Source organism: Hylobates moloch, unplaced genomic scaffold (genome assembly GCF_009828535.3).
Source record: "Hylobates moloch isolate HMO894 unplaced genomic scaffold, HMol_V3 SCAFFOLD_4, whole genome shotgun sequence".
Taxonomy (NCBI): domain Eukaryota; kingdom Metazoa; phylum Chordata; class Mammalia; order Primates; family Hylobatidae; genus Hylobates; species Hylobates moloch.
Window position 1 is genome coordinate 63254603 of NW_026652279.1, and position 18525 is coordinate 63273127.

Here is an 18525-nt window from a genome sequence, read left to right on the forward strand (position 1 = left end):
AAATCATGTGTATCTTCTCTTTCTACCGCCTTCTCTCCCCAACTTCTTTGCATTACCATGGTAGTCATCAATATTGGTTGGATGAAGAACTTTTCTTATCTTGGGAAAGCCATTAAAAATTTTTTTTTTTATTTACTCACGCATTAAAGTACTTTTCATTACTCTAACACATGTCATAAAGAAATAGTTGAAAAAGTACATTGAAAGAGTTTTAAAAATATTTGGTAACTAGTAAAAGGACTACCATCGAAAATCAACTCAACAAATTGTCATTTTATGGGTTAGCTGTATTATAATACTTATCTATCATTTGCCCTTGTGTCTTAGAGAATATAATTTGACCAGCTCTACATTTAAATCTGTGTAATTATGAGACTATTTTACAACAATCTTGATGCAGAGTTGGTAGGTTAAGAAATTTGTATTACAGAAGTAAAAAAAAAAAAATAAGTTTTTCAGGTTTATTTTGCAGGCATTCTTATTTAACACTTAAAGATTTTGATTTCCAGTTATTAAAATAGTAGCTTTAGAACTCTTTGTAAGGAACAACTTTACAGTTTATTTATGACTACTTCTGTTGGCCCCTTAGTGGGGAAGCTTTGTATTCAAATCATAGCAGAACAGGCTTGAGTTAGATACATCAAAAGGATGATAATATGTCACTGTATCTGGAAAAAAAAAAGGAGATAATTTGGAAGGAAAGGAGAGAAAATTGGTTAAAATTCATTGTAAAATGTTCAGTTTGACTTATGAGGTTACAGGAGCACTTGATATTGATATTGGAGTTGGAATTGCAGTGTTACCATTTAGTCATTCATTAAATCATGTATTGCATGTCTCCATGTTCCAGGGCCTCTTAGCTGGGAGAACATCAGCAAAGAGAACAAAATCCTTACTCCTGGGGAGCTAGCATTCTAATAAAGGATGACAGGCAGTGAACAGAATGTAACAGTATAAAGAGAATAAATAATTATTTAGTATGTTAAAAGATGACATGTGCTATGGCAAAATAGAACACAAAAGGGATTTGGAAATATGTGGGAAAAGGAATATTGGCGGCCACAGGTTATGATTTTCAATAGGATACTTAAGGTAGGTCTCACTGAGAAGACACCACTTGAGTAAAGAATGTAGTTAAAGACTAGACGAAAGAGTTGGCCGTATGGGTAAATGGGGAGGAAGTCATTTAGGTTGGAAAGGACATCTACTGCAAAGGCCCTATGGCGGGAGCATGCCTGAAATATTCAAGGACCAGTAAGGAAGCCACTGGGCTGGAATGGAGGGAGAGACGGGAAGTTGGGTATGCTGTTAAAGACCTACTTTGGGAGTGGGAGTGGGGCAAATCCTGGAGGACTCTAGGCGTAATGAGAACTTTGGTGTTGACTCCAAGTACAATGCTGAGCCATGATCTGGTCACCCTGGCTGTTGTGAGAACAGAGGCAGCAGACAAAGGTGGAAGCTACAAGACTATGGTTAGGAGGCTATAGAAGTAATTCAGGTTAAGTGATGATTATGACTCACACCAGAATGGTAGCACTGAGCAGCATCTGGATTCTGGACATAGTTTGAAGGAAGAATTCCTGGGATTTCCTGATGGAGTGTAAATGTACAAGAATTACTCTAAAGTTTCTGGTCTGAGGAACTGGAAGTGTGGATTTGGCATTCCCTGAGATGGGGATATGGTTGGTAAAGCAGGCTTGGATGAGAAGATCAACATTCCTATTTATTTCGGTCTTTGTTCCCTCCCCTTCTTCCTAGGCTTTCTACATAGCTATTCTGCCATTCATTTTACTGCTTCCACTTTATTTTTCTTCCTTATGCCTGTGTCTTCAGCCTGCCACTGAGAACCAGTGGCATCCATTGGACATCTATGAAACCTGTGTGTCAGTCAGGGCCAGAGAAGTTGCTGACCCCTCTGGAAACGTCCTTTACTTTTTACTTCAGAGAATAATTACTGAAAGAGATTTTTGTTAAATGTTTATAATTAAAACAACAGGCAATTGTTCTTGTTCCAGAGTCATTTGATGTGGTCACAAAATGTGTGAGTTTCACACTAACTGAGCAGTTCATGGAGAAATTTGTTGATCCCGGAAACCACAATAGCGGGATTGATCTACTTAGGACCTGTGAGTACTTTGATTTCACCAGGACAGTTGGGGGAACAAAGATAATTTTATTTGTCTCTTTTTGGACTATGTTTTTGAAATAAGATGAGTTAGTAGATTGTGCCAACATGAAATAAAATCTCTAACAGTATCCAGTGAACTCTATTCTGTTGATATTTTAGAAGGTAGATACATGCTTACCAAATTTCAAATGATTTGAAGTTGACAGGGGCAACTACTTCATTGGATGATGGGATCTAGACCTTCAAAAGATGTTATTAATGGGCCCATTTAATAAAAGGAAATTTAGTTGGGATAACTTATAAATTCCTATATTTGAATTAAACACTTTCCACTGCTTGAGTTCAGATAAGTATATGTGAAAAAAGTTGACTGCAAGCTCTAAATGAGTCAGTGAGTTGTCAGGCCTGTCAAAAGTGTTTATCCAGTCTTAGGTGATAGTAACAAAAGGGTAGATGTCAAAAAAGATGAAAGTATTTATTAGGAACAGCCTATTCCTTGATGGTCAGGCAGCCCATGAAATACTGTCTTCAGATTGGAGCCTCAGTGTTCGGGGCTATAGGGACTTGCCCAGAAGAATGACCATGTTGTAAGAGAAAAGATTGAGTAAGATGTAGGTATTCAGTTTTATAAAGAGAATGTGTAGCAAGCAGTTTATTACTAGGAGAGTTTGAAAGAAAGTAAGTTAGAAAAACACTTAAGAAGTTCCAGAAAGGAAAACCAGCACCAAAAGGTAAAGTTTGGTCAAGATTGATATGAATGCATTTCTAATAATGAATATTATTGGAAAATGGAATGGCATGTTTTGTGAGGTCATCAGGTTTTCTTCCCATGTTGACGAGTGATTTATGATAATTAAAACTACCTTTAGATTCTCTGTCTCTGCTTTGTGCTTTATGTATATTCTTTCAACAGCCCTGTAAGACAGGTCATTTATAATTACCATTAATTTACTTGTTGTTACTGCCTTTAGATCCTGTAAAGACCTAGATATTGTTGGTAGGTAGAGTCAGACCGATATTTGTATCAAATCCTGGCTCTACCACTTACTGTGTTATTTTTACAAGTTATTTATGACTCTTGCCTCAGTTTCCTTAATTACAAAATGGAATTAATAATAATAGAGCTGTAGCTATGGGGGATTGGATTCAGGACCCCCTGCTAATTCCAAGGTCGCTAAAGTACCTTATATAAAATGGCATAGTATTAGCATATAACCTACACAATCCTCCTGTATACTTTAAATCATCTTTAGATTGCTTATAATACTCAACACAATATAAATGCTATGTAAATAGTTGTTATACTATATATTTGTAAATTTGTATCTTTTTTTTGAATATTTTTAACCCTTCGTTAGTTGAATCTGTGGATGTGAAACCTGCAGATATGGAGGGCTGACTGTACCTACTTTCTAGGGTTGTTGGGAGGATTAATACAGAAAATGTGTAGACAAACATAGCATGGAACATAGTGAACCCTCAGTAATTGCTACTACCTGTTAGTGTCCTTTTGTGAGGACAAGAGTAGCATCTTTTTGAATAATGTGCTTTAGAAAAGAGGCCTCAATGTTAAAATACTTTCTCACTTTTTGAGAAAAGATCTAATTAGAATATGAAAGAAATTGCCATTGTGGGGAAAATGGTCTGAAATCACGGTAACATTTCTTTTGTGTCTTTTTAAAAATCAGATCTTTGGCGTTGCCAGTTCCTTTTACCTTTTGTGAGTTTAGGTTTGATGTGCTTTGGGGCTTTGATCGGACTTTGTGCTTGCATTTGCCGAAGCTTATATCCCACCATTGCCACGGGCATTCTCCATCTCCTTGCAGGTAGGTTTTGTCATCATACTTACCTTTTAGCTTCTTCCTGTCTCTTTAGGGACCAAAGAGTTATAAATCTTAAATGTTCACATATCAACTGCCCTGTCACATTGCCTGAAAAGCTCTTTACTGCGCTTTTACCCAGCCATGTTTTGTTTTGTTTTCTAAATTTTCCCCGAAGGTCTGTGTACACTGGGCTCAGTAAGTTGTTATGTTGCTGGAATTGAACTACTCCACCAGAAACTGGAGCTCCCTGACAGTGTATCTGGTGAATTTGGATGGTCCTTCTGCCTGGCTTGTGTCTCAGCTCCCTTACAGTTCATGGCTTCTGCTCTCTTCATCTGGGCTGCTCACACCAACCGGAAAGAGTACACCTTAATGAAGGCATATCGCGTGGCATGAGCAAGAAACTGCCTGCTTTACAATTGCCATTTTTATTTTTTTAAAATAATAACTGATATTTTCCCCACCTCTCAATTGTTTTTAATTTTTATTTTATTTGTGGATATACCATTTTATTATGAAAATCTATTTTATTTATACACATTTACCACTAAATACACACAATACCACTAAGATTTATGTGGTTTACTTTAAGCGATGCCATCTTTCAAATAAACTAATCTAGGTCTAGACAGAAAGAAATGCATAGGGACTTGACACAAATTTATGAAAGAAAATTGGCAGTAGGAATGTGACCCAAAACAAGTTGTGCTAAAGTCTGTTAGACTTTTCAGTAAAACTAAAGCAACTGTATCTGTTCAACTAAAAACTTATATTAGTTTCTTTGGGAAACCTCTCATCGTCTAAACTTTATGTTCACTTTGCTGTTGTAGATAGCCAGTCAGCCAGCAGTATTAGTGCTATTTTCAAAGATTTAAGCTCTATAAAATTGGGAAATTATCTAAGATCATTTTCCCTAAGCATTGACACATAGCTTCATCTGAGGTGAGATATGGCAACTGTTTGTATCTGCACTGTGTCTGTCTACAAAAAGTGAAAAATACAGTGTTTACTTGAAATTTTAACTTTGTAACTGCAAGAATTCCAGTTCAGCTGGGCAAGGATTAATATTATTTTTAACTCTCCGTAAGATTTTCAGTACCACCAAATTGTTTTGGAGTTTTTTTCTTTCCTCTTCACATACCAGGGTTATTAAAAGTGTGCTTTCTTTTTAACAGTTACAAAGTAAAATTCCCCAACTGCTATTTATTTATTCCAGCCCAGTACCATAAAGAACGTTTCACCATAATGACCCTCCAGAGCTGGGAAACCTACCACAAGATCTAAAGTTCTGGCTGTCCATTAACCTCCAACTATGGTCTTTATTTCTTGTGGTAATATGATGTGCCTTTCCTTGCCTAAATCCCTTCCTGGTGTGTATCAACATTATTTAATGTCTTCTAATTCAGTCATTTTTTTATAAGTATGTCTATAAACATTGAACTTTAAAAAATCTTATTTATTTATTCCACTACTGTAGCAATTGACAGATTAAAAAAAAGTAACTTCATAATTTCTTACCATAACCTCAATGTCTTTTTTAAAAAATAAAATTGAAAATGAAAAGATACTCAGTTGTATATAGAGTGTCTGAATTGATTTAAATCTCAGCACTTTAGGATAAAGAAGTGGAGGGAATCTCTGTGGTTGTCTGTGGAAAGTGCATCTTGCTGTACAGGGCTGTTGTTACGTCCTGTGTTTGGGTCTCTTGTTTTATCTTCTGGAAAATGTGGGAACCCCTTCCCCCTATTAGAAATAAGAAAATCTTTATCTTTTATTTTTCAGAATTTTAAACTATGTTCTCAAAAGTAGTTTTGTTATCTCTACATGTCATACTTAATGTGGCTAGTTTTCAGTAAAGTCATTTAGTGGCTGTGGATGTTTGTGTTCTATAGTAAATAACCAAGTCAGCTTCTGACTTAGAACAAAGTCAGCATTACTCTGTAGCCAGTTATTGCCTGTGAAATGGCTGGTTACTCAGGTTTCTATCTAATCTTAATTCTTGAAGATTCATTACCCTTCAGCCCCTTCTGTGAAAGGTGGAAAAGAGAAAAGCTAAATGAACAAACAAAACACCTTTGGGAATGGGATAAGAAAATTTTTGGCAGCATGACATTTTTGTATTGGTCAGTTATTTTAAACAACGTCCCTGCCTTTTAATACCCCAGAGTTACATGGGAAGCTAGCACCGTAACCCCTGGTGCTGCATTGTAGTTGGTATTTTTAGCATGTTGCAGGGTAGCTGAGGTTATCTTTCCTGCAAAGACTTTTTTTCTTTGGAATATATAGGGCTGTATTGTTTCATTTAATGTGAAACTGATACTAATCAGGTTGAACCATATGAAACTGCTGATATTCAACCATTTTTGGTCAACCTAATAGATAAAATCAGTGGTAAGGTGAACCCTATTAAATTTAATCTTTGAAAGCAACCCCCAAAGTAAAAAATTAATTTTCAGATTTTTCAGAATGAAATTTTTTTTTTTTTTTTTTGAGATGGAGTTTCACTCTTGTTGCCCAGGCTGGAGTGCAATGTTGCGATCTTGGCTCATCACAACCATCGCCTCCCAGGTTCAAGCGATTCTCCTGCCTCAGCCTCCCGAGTAGCTGGGATTACAGGCATGCGCCACCATGCCCAGCTAATTTTGTATTTTTAGTAGAGATGGGGTTTCCCCGTGTCGGCCAGGCTGGCCTCGAACTCTCGACCTCAGGTGATCTGCCCGCCTCAGCCTCTCAAAGTGCTGGGATTACAGGCATGGGCCACCACATGCAGCCTCAGAATGAATTTTGTGGCAATTTAACAAATGTGTTTTAAGACCTTAATTTTATAGCTCCTAACTAAATGATGTGGGTAAATATCCTCTGATCTTTAGCAAAAGACTCGTTTCAAAATTTATTAAGTATAGCCATAAAGCACAATTTGGCACAACAACAACAAGGAATTCTAGAAGAATTTATTCAGATAACAGTGTGCCTTCTGTCTGCATCATATTACACTAGGATTTCAAATTCATAATCTAATGGGAATGTGTTAAAATTTTACCTACTGTAGTGTGTGTGCACATGCACACGTGCATTAAGGGAGAGGATAGGGTAGACAATCACTCCTAGGTGAACTCATTTAGTCATATGATTTGAGAAGAATGACATGACCACAAACCGTATCAATTTAGTTTGTTTTTCCATTCCAGAAACATCACCAAATTGCAGACTAGCACAGTTAAAACCTATAGACCCTCCCTGTCATGTTCAATTGACTATAACATATATAGATCAGGTCATTTTAATACTTAGCCTTCATATAAACTTTCACCAAAAATGAAAACCTGTTAACCTAATTTTGCTGATTGAAAAACTTTCTTTTTTGTGAAATAGAGTCTCACTCTGTCACCCAGGTTGGAGTGCAGTGGCCCAATCTTGGCTCACTGCAACCTCCGCCTCCTGGGTTCAAGGGATTCTCCTGCCTCAGCCTATGGAGTAGCTGGGATTACAGGTGTGTGCCACCATGCCCAGCAACTTTTGTATTTTTAGAAGAGACGGGGTCTCACCATGTTGGCTAGGCTGGTCTCAAACTCCTGACCTCAAGTGACTCACCCACCTTGGTCTCCCAAAGTGCTGGGATGACAGGCGTGAGCCACTGCACGTGGCCTGATTGCAAAACTTTCTGAAATTCTCTAGCAGCTAAAAGAGCAGTTAATGGGTGCAGCTCTGAAGATGCAAATTGTTATTTCACAAGCTTGATGCAGCTGTGTCCTGGCACAGATGGGTGGAGGCTTCTGTCCTCCTTTCAGCACTCTTCTCAAAGTGAACAATGATTCATACCTTGAAAAGCGAGGAATAAACAAGGAAATGGATCTAAATTATTTTTCTATTGCTCATCAGGTGTTCTTATACTCCATCATAATAAGATACATTTTTCCCTGGGGCCAAATTATATGCCATCATCCTGCAAATTCATGATGTGAAAATGCTCAATTGTAAAAAGAGTAACAGAATTATTATTTGCCCTATAGAAGAAGTTACCATAGAGTGATTACATTCTCTTCAGTGCCAGAATTTCTATTACTAGCATTACATGTATACAAATACACATTATTTGACATATAAACATTTACATACTTTCAGCAAACTTCTATAAAAGCAAGATCCAACTTATATTACTTTGTATATTTGCAAAGGTTTAGAAATGTGAAGTGAGAATTTTCTTTCTGCCATACACCTTTTAAAATATCTGAGTTACTAAGTAATGTGTCATCTTTACTGGTCCAGTGTTAGTGTCTCAGTATGTGAGCTTTACCTCACCTGCCCTGCAGCCTTTCAGCCCCTCCCAGTCTTCTGCCTTTTGTTCGTTTTTTCCCCCCCTTAGCTTGTATTGTCGTTGTATGTTCACAAACATCTTTGGTTCTCTTGCTCCCATAATTTCCCATGACACTTTCCTTCACAATCCTTAGCCCTATCTTCATAGACTGTGCTGTCCAGTTTTCTTAATCTTAAGATATCAAGGATGGCTGTTCAGAACTACCAAGTTGATTCTATAAAAAATTATGCTGTTTGACTTCAACTGCTTTATAATTCTAAGCATCTCTAATTATTGATCTTTTAACACCCTGCCACACATTTTCCAAGTCTCTACAAATGTTAGTTGTTGGAAACCTTTATTCTTCCTGCTTAACGTCCATGGAAGGAGTTTACGCTCTCTTTTAGAAGGGAATACTGGAGTCAACTCTTGTAGTATCTCCAAGTCTTATTTGCTTCTTTATATAAAAGAATAATATATTATCTGGTTGGAGAGATTGCTGGAATCAGGGCATCCACAAGGAGCAGCATGGTATATGGTGGTTAAGTATTTAGCTTGGGAGACAGAATATGAGCTTTGTAATCCCAGGTCTGTCTTTTGTCTCTTAGTCTTTTTCCAAACACCCCTTTTCCCATCTGTGAAATGCTTTGATTATCATGTGTCTCTTGAAGTTGTCATGAGGATTATGTAAATTGCTTAGCATAAAGTACTCGCTCAAAAACTGCTAGTTATGACTGGCTGCATTATGAGGGGTTGGGGTTGCAAAGCCTATAAAGTGGTGGCTCTTAGCCTAGACTGCACATTGGAATTTCCTGGAGAACTTAAATGTTTTCATTCCAGAGAATCTGATTTAGTTGGCCTGGGCTATGGTCGGGTCATTGAAATTTTTAAAACCTTTCCAAGTGATTCCAGTGGGCAGTTATATTTGAAAGCTATGTTTAAAAGCAAGAAATAGGATTCTCTGTCTCCTAGGCAGATTATGAAAGAGTGGGCTGTGGAGTAAACAGACCTGGCTCGGTGTCTGCCTTCTAAAAGCCATTTCTCTACTGTGCTTTCCACACTCTTTTGTTGACTGGCTCTTTGTGACAGGTCCCAATCCATCCCACCTCTGATAGTTGGAGATGCGTATGAAGAGTCTGCCCTGCAGATCCAGTGCACCCCTGGTTCTCAGGTTCAGATTTGGTGGGATGTAATAGGAAGCCTTGTTTGTTTTGGCTTCAATTCCAAATTATTTTCTCTAATCCGGTACTTTCAGGGACCCTAAAATTTGAGGTCATTAGGCCTCTATAAAGAAAGTGAATATTCTGATCCCTGTATGCTTGTCAATTCATTGTGTTCATACTCTTGGTTAGAACTAGGAAGGAAAGAGGCATGCATGAGTGATTGATGTTAACTTCTACCCAAGCTAGAAATTCTGAGGATGAACATATAATAGCATTATCTATAAAATGGGATATTATCTGCCTCAATAGGTTTTTGTGATGGTTAAATAAGAAGGTATACATGCAAGTGGTTAGAACACCTTTGGAAACATAAGAGCTCAAAAAGTGTTTGGTACTATTATTTGGACATTAATGCAGTGCACGGGAAGGAGGCAGCCTTTGCTTGCCCTGTGTGGTCCAGCTCTAGGGCATGCAGGACTCTGAGCTGTTGGGGTTTACCACAAGGCTACACTCCAATGGGGATTAGAACTGGGGCTGGTGTTACATTATTGGGGAAGTCTTCTGTTTCCAGTAAAGGTTTGTTTCAAAACAGAAAGAGCTTCATTACATGGGCTTTTTAGCCATACAAGCCTCTCAAGGTGGAAGAATTTTTGCTTTTAAAACTCACATTTTAATCCTTTTTTTCAAGTAGGACAGCAGTGGGGTGGAACTTTTGGCCTTTCAATGATTGTGCTATTGGCAAATCAAGTAAATGCATCAAAAACCTTTCTATTAGTCCGTTTGTGATTCTATAACAGAATACCTGAGACTGAGTGATTTATAAATAATAGAAATTTATTTTTTTATGGTTCTGGAGGCTGGAAAGTCCAAGATGCCAGCAGATTTGGCAATTCTGATTCTAAGACAACACTTTGCATGCTTCATGCTTCAGAGGAGAGGAAAATTGTTCCTCACATGGGAGAAGAGTAGAAGGGCAAAGAGGGTGAGAGAGGGCCAAACTGTACCAATTCCATCCATGAGGGTGGAGCCCTCATGGCCTAATCACCTCTCAAAGGTCCCAGCTCCTAATAGTGTTGCAATGGCAATTGAATTTTGACATGTGTTTTGGAAGGGGAAAGCTTTCAAACCAGAGCACTGTCTTTATGTTGTTTAAAATTGGACTCAGGTCCATTGAGGGAAGTGGAAGAACTTGGATTCCTGTGGCTTGTTTGCAGGCTCCTGAAATCAGCCTCTACCGTGTGCAATCCAATTAGATTTGGATGGTTCATTTTAAGTTCTGAGGGTGGAAGTAAATTTCAGGGATCCACACCATGGTTCCACTGCTGAGTAATGGTGGGTATTATTCATGAGCACTTAACAAGATGCCAAGTGGTCCTTGTTACCATGGACTCAAAAGAGGATTCAAAGATATGAAAGATAAGACATTATCTAAAAAATTCTAGAGAAAGTTCCAACACTTGATGCTAAAACACCCTTGTAATGGTTAATATTAAGTGTCAACTTGATTGGATTGAAGGATGCAAAGTATTGTTCCTGGGTGTGTCTGTTAGGGTATTGCCAAAGGATATTAACATTGGAGTCAGTGGGCTGGGAGAGGCACACCCACCGTCAGTCTGGGTGGGCATAATTGAATCAGCTACCAGGACAGCCAGAATAAAAAGCAGGCAGAAGAATGTGGAAAGACTAGACCGACTGAGTCTTCTGGCTTCCATCTTTCTCCTGTGTTGGGTGCTTGCCGTCCTTGAACATTGGACTCCAAGTTCTCCAGCTAAGGGACTCTTGGACCTTTGACCACTGACTGAAAGCTGCACTGTCGGCTTCCCTACTTTTAAGGTTTTGGGACTTGGACTGCCTTCCTTGCTCCTCAGCTTGCAGATGGCTTATTGTGGGACCTCACCGTGTGATCATGTGGGTCAATACTTAATAAACTCCCCTTTATATAAACATCTATCCTATTAGTTCTGTCCCTCAAGAAAACTCTGGCTAATGCAGCCCTCAAGGACTAATTTAGAGCAGCAGTACCCAATTTGTCATCCTAACCATTTACCCCACGCCTTGTACCCTCCACCTAAAACTCCCAACCCCCAAGCATTTGAAATAAGATACCTAGGGGAAGGAAAGGGAGGGAAAGGCCTTGAGCCTGTAACCTCTCCCTCTTCACCACAGAAAGTTAGGTGTGGACTCCCTCCTCTGCACTAGGCATTATTCTAGGTGAACAAGCAGAGCTACTCTGTAATTAATTCCTGACTTTAACATCCACAGGACTACTCTGGATTTAAACAGATCCGTTTGCAATCCCAATTCTTTTTACTAGTTGAGAAACTTTGGGCAAGTTCTGTCATTCTTTAGTTCTCAGTAGATTAATAATGCCTATTTTTCACATTCACTGTGAGGCTTATAAGGTAATATATGTAAAGTGCTTAGCATGGAGTCTGGTACAATTTAAGCTTTCAATCAACGGTAACTGTTATTAATCTTCAGATGATTTCAAATCCCCAGCCCTGCCTTCTCCCTAAACTCCAAGTCCAAATTCTTAGGTGCCTTCAAGGCAGCTTCATTTAAATATTTTCATGATACCTAAAATGTAATATGTTTAAATTTATACTCATTTGTCTTCTCATAACTGCACCAATTCTCATTTGTTTTACATGTTTTCCCATCAACTAGACTTTTAATGTTGACATCATCTTTGACTCCTTCTGTTCCCTGGCCTTCTATATCCAATTAGTTGTCAAGATTTTTTGATTCTATTTCAGTAATGCCTATCTCACTGAAACTCTCCTGTCTAGTCACCTTAGTTCAGGTTCCTTCCTGGATGATGACAGTAGACTCTCTGCTGGTCTCTTTGCCACTAACTAGCTCACCTGAAACCCATTTTACACATCCTGCCAGCCTAATTTGCTAAAGCATAGATATTATTGCATCAACCTTTTACCCCAAAACCATCAACAACTCTCTACTGCTTACAAAAACAATCTAGAATAAAGTTTAGATTTTGTCTAACATCAAAGCTGTAATATTGTCTAGCTCTATCTTTGGAGCATTTTCTCCTATTCCTCTCCTTATACTTTAGTCACAGTCATTGTTACGTTTGGACTTTCTTATATCTGTGATTCATCTTATATTGTCTTTATTTATGGAATGCTATTCTCCACATACTCAAATCTTGATCGATACCACTTCACTGCAATTCCAGTTTCAAAAATCATGACCACTTCTTTACCAATTGAAATAACTGAAGACTCATCTCGAATGTGTTGCTCTTCTGAATGCCTGTAGCATTCGGAGTAACCCCCTTCTTGCTGCTTTTGCCACTTTCTACTTTTTGTATAACAGTGATTGTTGTGCATATCAACCTTCCTACTAGAACTTATCACCTGTTTAATCTTTGTATCCCTCCAACATCTTCCACATTGCCTTGCAACGAATAGTTCCTCAATAAATGAGAGAGTGGCTTCTGAGTTATAATCCTTGAAATTATTAGAAAGCTGCATTGTCAAATACATACATGAAACTAGATTAGGGAAAAATTAGAATTGATAGACTAGAGCTCAAATTGAACACCTTGGAGAGACTAGGCTTTGTAATGGGTCCTTCAAGGTAATTTTGAGATTTACACCTCCCCCACTTCTTGCCCTGGAGCTGGAAGAAGATGAGAGTTTGGTCGTTTGTCTATTGTGATATCACATCCACAATTTTACCCAATCACATAGGCTTTTGTGATTTTTGTTCACTTCATATGAAGTGCTTATACTAGAAACTGTTTAAAGATTTTTGTTGACATAGTTAGAAGATAAAAATAAAAAGCTGACCACTGTTGGCAAAGTTTGATGAAATAAATGTATCCTAATCTGTATTTAAACTATGAAATAAAATTCTACAATGAAATCAGAGTATTGTTAGTTGTAAGTTTAAGAGATGAGGCCAGGCGTGGTGGCTCACGCCTGTAATCCCAGCACTTTGGGAGGTTGAGGTGGGCGGATCACGAGGTCAGGAGATAGAGACCATCCTGGCTAACACGGTGAACCCCCGTCTCTACTAAAAATACAAAAAATTAGCCGGGCATGGTGGCAGGCGCTTGTAGTCCCAGCTACTTGGGAGGCTGAGGCAGGAGAATGGCGTGAACCCGGGAGGCGGAGCTTGCAGTGAGCCAAGATAGTGCCACTGCAGTCCGGCCTGGGCGAACGAGTGAGACTCCATCTCAAAAAAAAAATAAAATAAAATAAAATAAAATAAAATAAAATAAAGAGATGAATGGAGGAGAACACAAATACTTTAACAAACCTCAAAATGGAGATGGCTCTTATGTCAAATGCACATTCATCAAAAGGTAACTTTTCATGAAGAGGAAACTTTACCATACTTTTCCAATCTGGCCTGGTTACCCCCAAATCTGCCCAATATTATGCAATCTGTCTTGACTACTATAGTGGTGCTTGTCTTGATTAAAAGTAGATTCTTAATAAGCAATAATTTTTTTCTTTCCATAGGAAATTACTCAGATTCTTGGCTCCATGAATAATTTTAATGATCTTCTACATTATCCTTGATAATTACTCATTTCTCAATAATCTTTTAATTTCATCCCATGATTCTGAGGATAGCTTCTAAGCTCTTTAAATGGCCTTACAAACTCATTGGCAATTTCTATACTTCAGGCACACTGACCTTTTAGTTTTTCCGGTGGGCCATGCCTATGGTAGTTTAAAAACATGGCCTTAAAATCCCTTGATGAATCTTGCATTGAGATTCTCATCCCCTTGAATCTAGGCTGGCTTGTGATGGTTTTGACCAATAGAGTGTGCCTGAAATGACACTCTTCTCATGAGGTCATAAAGATCATGTGTCCTTAAACCAGTTCTCTTGGAACACTCAGTCTTAGAACACTCCATCTCCAAACCCAGATACCATGCTGTGAAGTCCAGGCCACATGGAAGAGTCCCGTGGAGATGCTCCAGCTGAAATCCCAAGCGAAGCTCCCAGCTGACAGCCAACATCATTTCCAGCCATATGCGGGAGCCATCCTGGATGCCCAGCCTTAACAAGCCTTCAGAGGACTTCAGCCACAGCTATTATCTTACTACATCCTTGTGAGACTCTAATAAAGAACCAACTAGCTGAGCCCAATCAACCTATAGAACTGATAGAAATAAAATGAATTGTTGTTTTATGCTGCTATGTTTTGGGGTCATTTGTTATGCAGCCAAAGTAGCTGCAACAATGCTGTTTCCTACCACAGGCTTTCTCATGGTTTTTTCCCCCTTTTTCTGGATAGCTTTTTCTGACCTTTATGCTCCTGCGTCCCACTCCTTTTACCCAGGTAACTCTTACTTATTTTTCAGATCAAAACTTAATATTTGCTTCTTCAGTCAAGTTTCCCTAATTATCTATTTTGGGTTAGTTCTCTTACATTTCATCACATTGTGAAATTCTTGAACGTGGTAGTTATTGACTGCAGTAGACAGTTAAGTCCAAATATGAGAGTGATTCCACTTGCTACTACTCTTTTGAGACTCTGTAGATCCATTTTTTCTATACCTCCATAAGATCTAAGGTAGGTTTTTTAGTCATTTAATAATTAATTAACCAGGCATGGTGGTTCATGCCTATAATTCCAGTTCTTTGGGAGGCTGAGGTGAGAGGATGGTGTGAGGCCAGGAGTTTCAGACCAGCCTGGCCTTTGTCTCTACAAAAAATTACCAAAAAAAAAAATTAATGAAGTAATCCCTTTTGAGGTAGAGGAGCACTAAAAAGTCAGTCTAATAATCACACTCCAGTTCAGTTAGGGAGGTATAAAAACTCACCATTCAATGTTAAAACTCTTCTCTCTCGTAGCTTCAGTTTCCCTGTCGTTGGGAGGCCCACAGTGGGGGAGGAGGCTTTCTCAGCCTCTTCTCTCTGTCCTCAGTCACTGACTGTTTCTGACCTCTCTATGGTCAAACCAGTGGGAGAGTAGATTAGAGCAAAGTATATTTCGATTGTGGCTGGTACTGTTGTCATCTGAACCTGGAGCCATGGAGGGCCCATGCATAGTGCAGGCTCTTTCTCTTTTTAGAGCCATTCTGTGAATTTCTCAGAGACTTTCCCTCTGCAGATCTTCAGACTGCAGCTTCGCTAACATGTAAAATCAATATCTGTCCTTCATCGGGCTGCCCCTCAATCCCATTCCTGGCAGGCTGGTTCACCTCTGTTGGGACCACATTGAAGAATTCTCTTTGGGTCTGGGCACAGTGGCTCATGTCTGTAATCCCAGCACTTTGGGAGGCTGAGGCAGGAGGATCACTTGAGGCCAGAAGTTTAAGACCAGCCTGAGCAACATGGCAAGACTTCATCTCTATAAAAAATTTTAAAAATAGGCATGGTGGCACATGCCTGTTGTCCCTGCTACTGGGGAGGCTAAGGCAGGAGGATCGCTTGAGCCCAAAATTTGAGGTTGCAGTGAGCTATGATCTTAGCCTGGGTGACAGAGTGAGATCTTGTCTCTAAAAACTTTTTTAAAAAGAAAAGAGTTCTCTTTTATTAGGACCCCAGGCCAGCTCCTTCTCTTAGGAAGACTTTTAACCCAAAAGAATCATGAAGGATTAATGGACAGTGGGAATGCAGGTCTCTCTCAACTCACCTTGGGGTCTCACTATTTCAGGGCTGTCCAGTCAAGCCCTTTCACCTTTGGACCCCTCAAAGGGGAGTCATATATTGTTCCATAGGTTTCCCAAACTCCAGGGGACATGTATCAAACTCTGTGAGTAAACACCCTCTCAAGTGGGTAAGTAGAGTGAGTGGGGCCAAGCCTCCTTATTGCAATGGGTGGGACTAGAGGAAAGCCTATAAGTCTTTCTAGAGAATGTCTGTCTGAATTCTCCAAATTCTGATTAATTCCCAAGACTCATAAATAGTTGAGGGGGATAATGAGTCAAAGGTCACAAGATAGGTTTTTAAACCACTCTCTGAAAATCCTGCACAGTAGTCTGGTGTCTTAATCTGGAATGTAGAGCTTCTGATAAAACTAAATTGAGATGTCAGGAGAAACTGCACATAAATCTTAAACATTTATTAAACTGTAATGATTTTAGTTCAATATCTTCCTCCCAGGACTTCTGTAAGACCCATGAGAGAAGAAATCTTGGCTGACTTTACTCATAGTGCGTGGTGTATTTTAAAAATGCTCAGTAAGTATTTACTGAATGATGGATGAATAAATAAATATATTTAGATTATACCACTGGCATTTCGTTGTCTATGAACTAATTATTTGGTTATCCATAATACACATTTTTCAAATGTAAAAGTACATAGTCATACTCATAATTATTACATTTTCAGCTTCATTGTTTTCTATCAGTCCTTAAACAAATAAGTTACTTTCTTGGTGTATATTTTCTGAAGGAAATATCTCAAAAATAGTAATTTCCCTTTAAATAAGGGTTATGTATTTAAATATGAAGTTAAATAGAAGAAAAAATTGAGAAGGGAAGTATTGTGAAGGATAAGGTTCTATTAGGTTTACTATTAGTCAATTATATTAAATGTGCTATAAATATCCTATACCATTTTATTTTCTTTTTTAATAGCCTGCATTAGATACATTTCTAAGAAGCAGGGATTTTGCCTATGTAATTATTTTTACTGTGTGTGTAGCCCTTTATCATTACCCATGTGATATGGTTTGGCTGTGTCCCCACTCAAATCTCATCTTGAATTGTAACTCTCACAATTCCCACGTGTTGTGGGAGGAACCCGGTGGCAGGTGATTGAATTATGGGGGCAGGTCTTTCCTGCACTGTTCTCGTGATAGTAAATGAGTCTCACGAGATCTGATGTTTTAAAAATGGGAGTTTCCCTGCACAAACTCTCTCTCTCTTGCCGCTGCCATTGCCATGTAAGAAGTGCATTTCCTCTTCTGCCCCGATTGTGAGGCCTCCCCAGCCATGTGGTACTGTAAGTCCATTAAACCTCTTTATTTTGTAAATTTCCCAGTCTCAGAGTATGTCTTCATCAGTAGCGTGAAAACGGACTAATACACCATGTTAAGAGGAACTAACTCAATACATACTTTGCTGGAATGAAAGAAGACATGCTTTACAGGAGGGGATGAGGATGCAAGGAAGAGCAGCAGTAAAGGAGAACAGCCGTCAGGTTGCTGAGGAAATTATACCAGATTTTATCTCTTTGGTGCTCATTGCCTGCCTCTCTGCAAGAATTCTCATCATGATACATTTCAGTCTTAACTTTTTTTTTTTTGGTGACAGTGTGAGACTGAGAGTGCTCAGGTAATGGGGTTTTTGGAGAGTCACACTCCTAGTTCAGCCAACATAAAACTAACAAATAGAGCTCGTATGAGGGTCCTCCTCCCACCCACTTTTAGAACTGCCTCTTCCTATGAACCCAGCTGCCCCTAGTCTTCCAGGAACCTCAGTTTGGGACATTATCTGGTCTTGATCTCTGAGAATTAATGGCTTCCTTGATATGTGCCTCATTCATCTAGGCTGTTTCTTGTTGAAGAGCAAGCAATATAGATTAATTGATTTGTGCTACTGAGACAATGAGTTATACCTCCCAAAGTTTTTGCTATTTTGACACTTGGACTTTCAAGACCTTAATCTTAATTTTTTGCTTCTTGTCTTTCATGCTTCTTACCTGCTTGCCTTTCTTTCTTAATATAGTTTTTGAGCACTTCAGTTGCATTTAATAGACTCTGAGACACAGACTGCACCTCTCCCCGCACAAATAATGTGGACTATATGCCGCCACATTTGTTTTAAAAATAAATAATTTTGTAAAAATAGGGAAGCATAACACATTTCATTTCTGAGTCCAATCAATCGTCCTCTTACTCATTTGGCAGGAAAGATAAAATCTATTCATCATGTTTGCCTCAATTTAGTATTCTAATAGTGGAATATGTACTTGCTATAGAGCTGGAGAAATATTTTGATTAGAATAGTTGAGGTGCCCCTTATATTACATTACTTGACCTACAGGTCGGGTTAGTCTATACGTATTTGTCTTCCAGGCATGAGTAAATAAATTTTCCCTGCCCTGTTATCCCCACTTCTGGTAACCTAGAGTAACTCATTTAGTCTATATTCAGATTGATTGCAAACATTCAAAACATGTCTC

At 38.7% G+C, this 18525-nt stretch overlaps 1 protein-coding gene and 1 long non-coding RNA gene across 7 annotated transcripts in view; one reads left to right on the forward strand and one right to left on the reverse strand.

Annotated features, from left to right (window-relative positions):
• CLDND1 (claudin domain containing 1) overlaps positions 1–14578 on the forward strand; it is a 30460-nt gene extending 15882 nt beyond the window's left edge. For 5 of the 6 annotated variants that reach the window (XM_032150337.2, XM_032150330.2, XM_032150331.2 and 2 more), the window contains 3 exons: positions 2016–2126; positions 3817–3954; positions 4127–4422. In XM_032150337.2, the coding sequence (XP_032006228.1) occupies positions 2016–2126; positions 3817–3954; positions 4127–4347 (470 nt within the window). In that variant the 3' untranslated portion in view covers positions 4348–4422. Of the gene's footprint in view, positions 1–2015; positions 2127–3816; positions 3955–4126; positions 4423–14312 lie in introns of those variants that run through there. The other variant, XM_032150332.2, reaches the window with a different exon arrangement.
• LOC131383258 (uncharacterized) lies at positions 455–14294 on the reverse strand. Its single transcript, XR_009213152.1, has 3 exons — positions 14077–14294; positions 1522–1590; positions 455–668 (listed from the first exon to the last, which is right to left on the reverse strand). It is a non-coding gene; the product is annotated as an uncharacterized LOC131383258 (long non-coding RNA).
• Positions 14579–18525: the final 3947 nt, after the last annotated feature.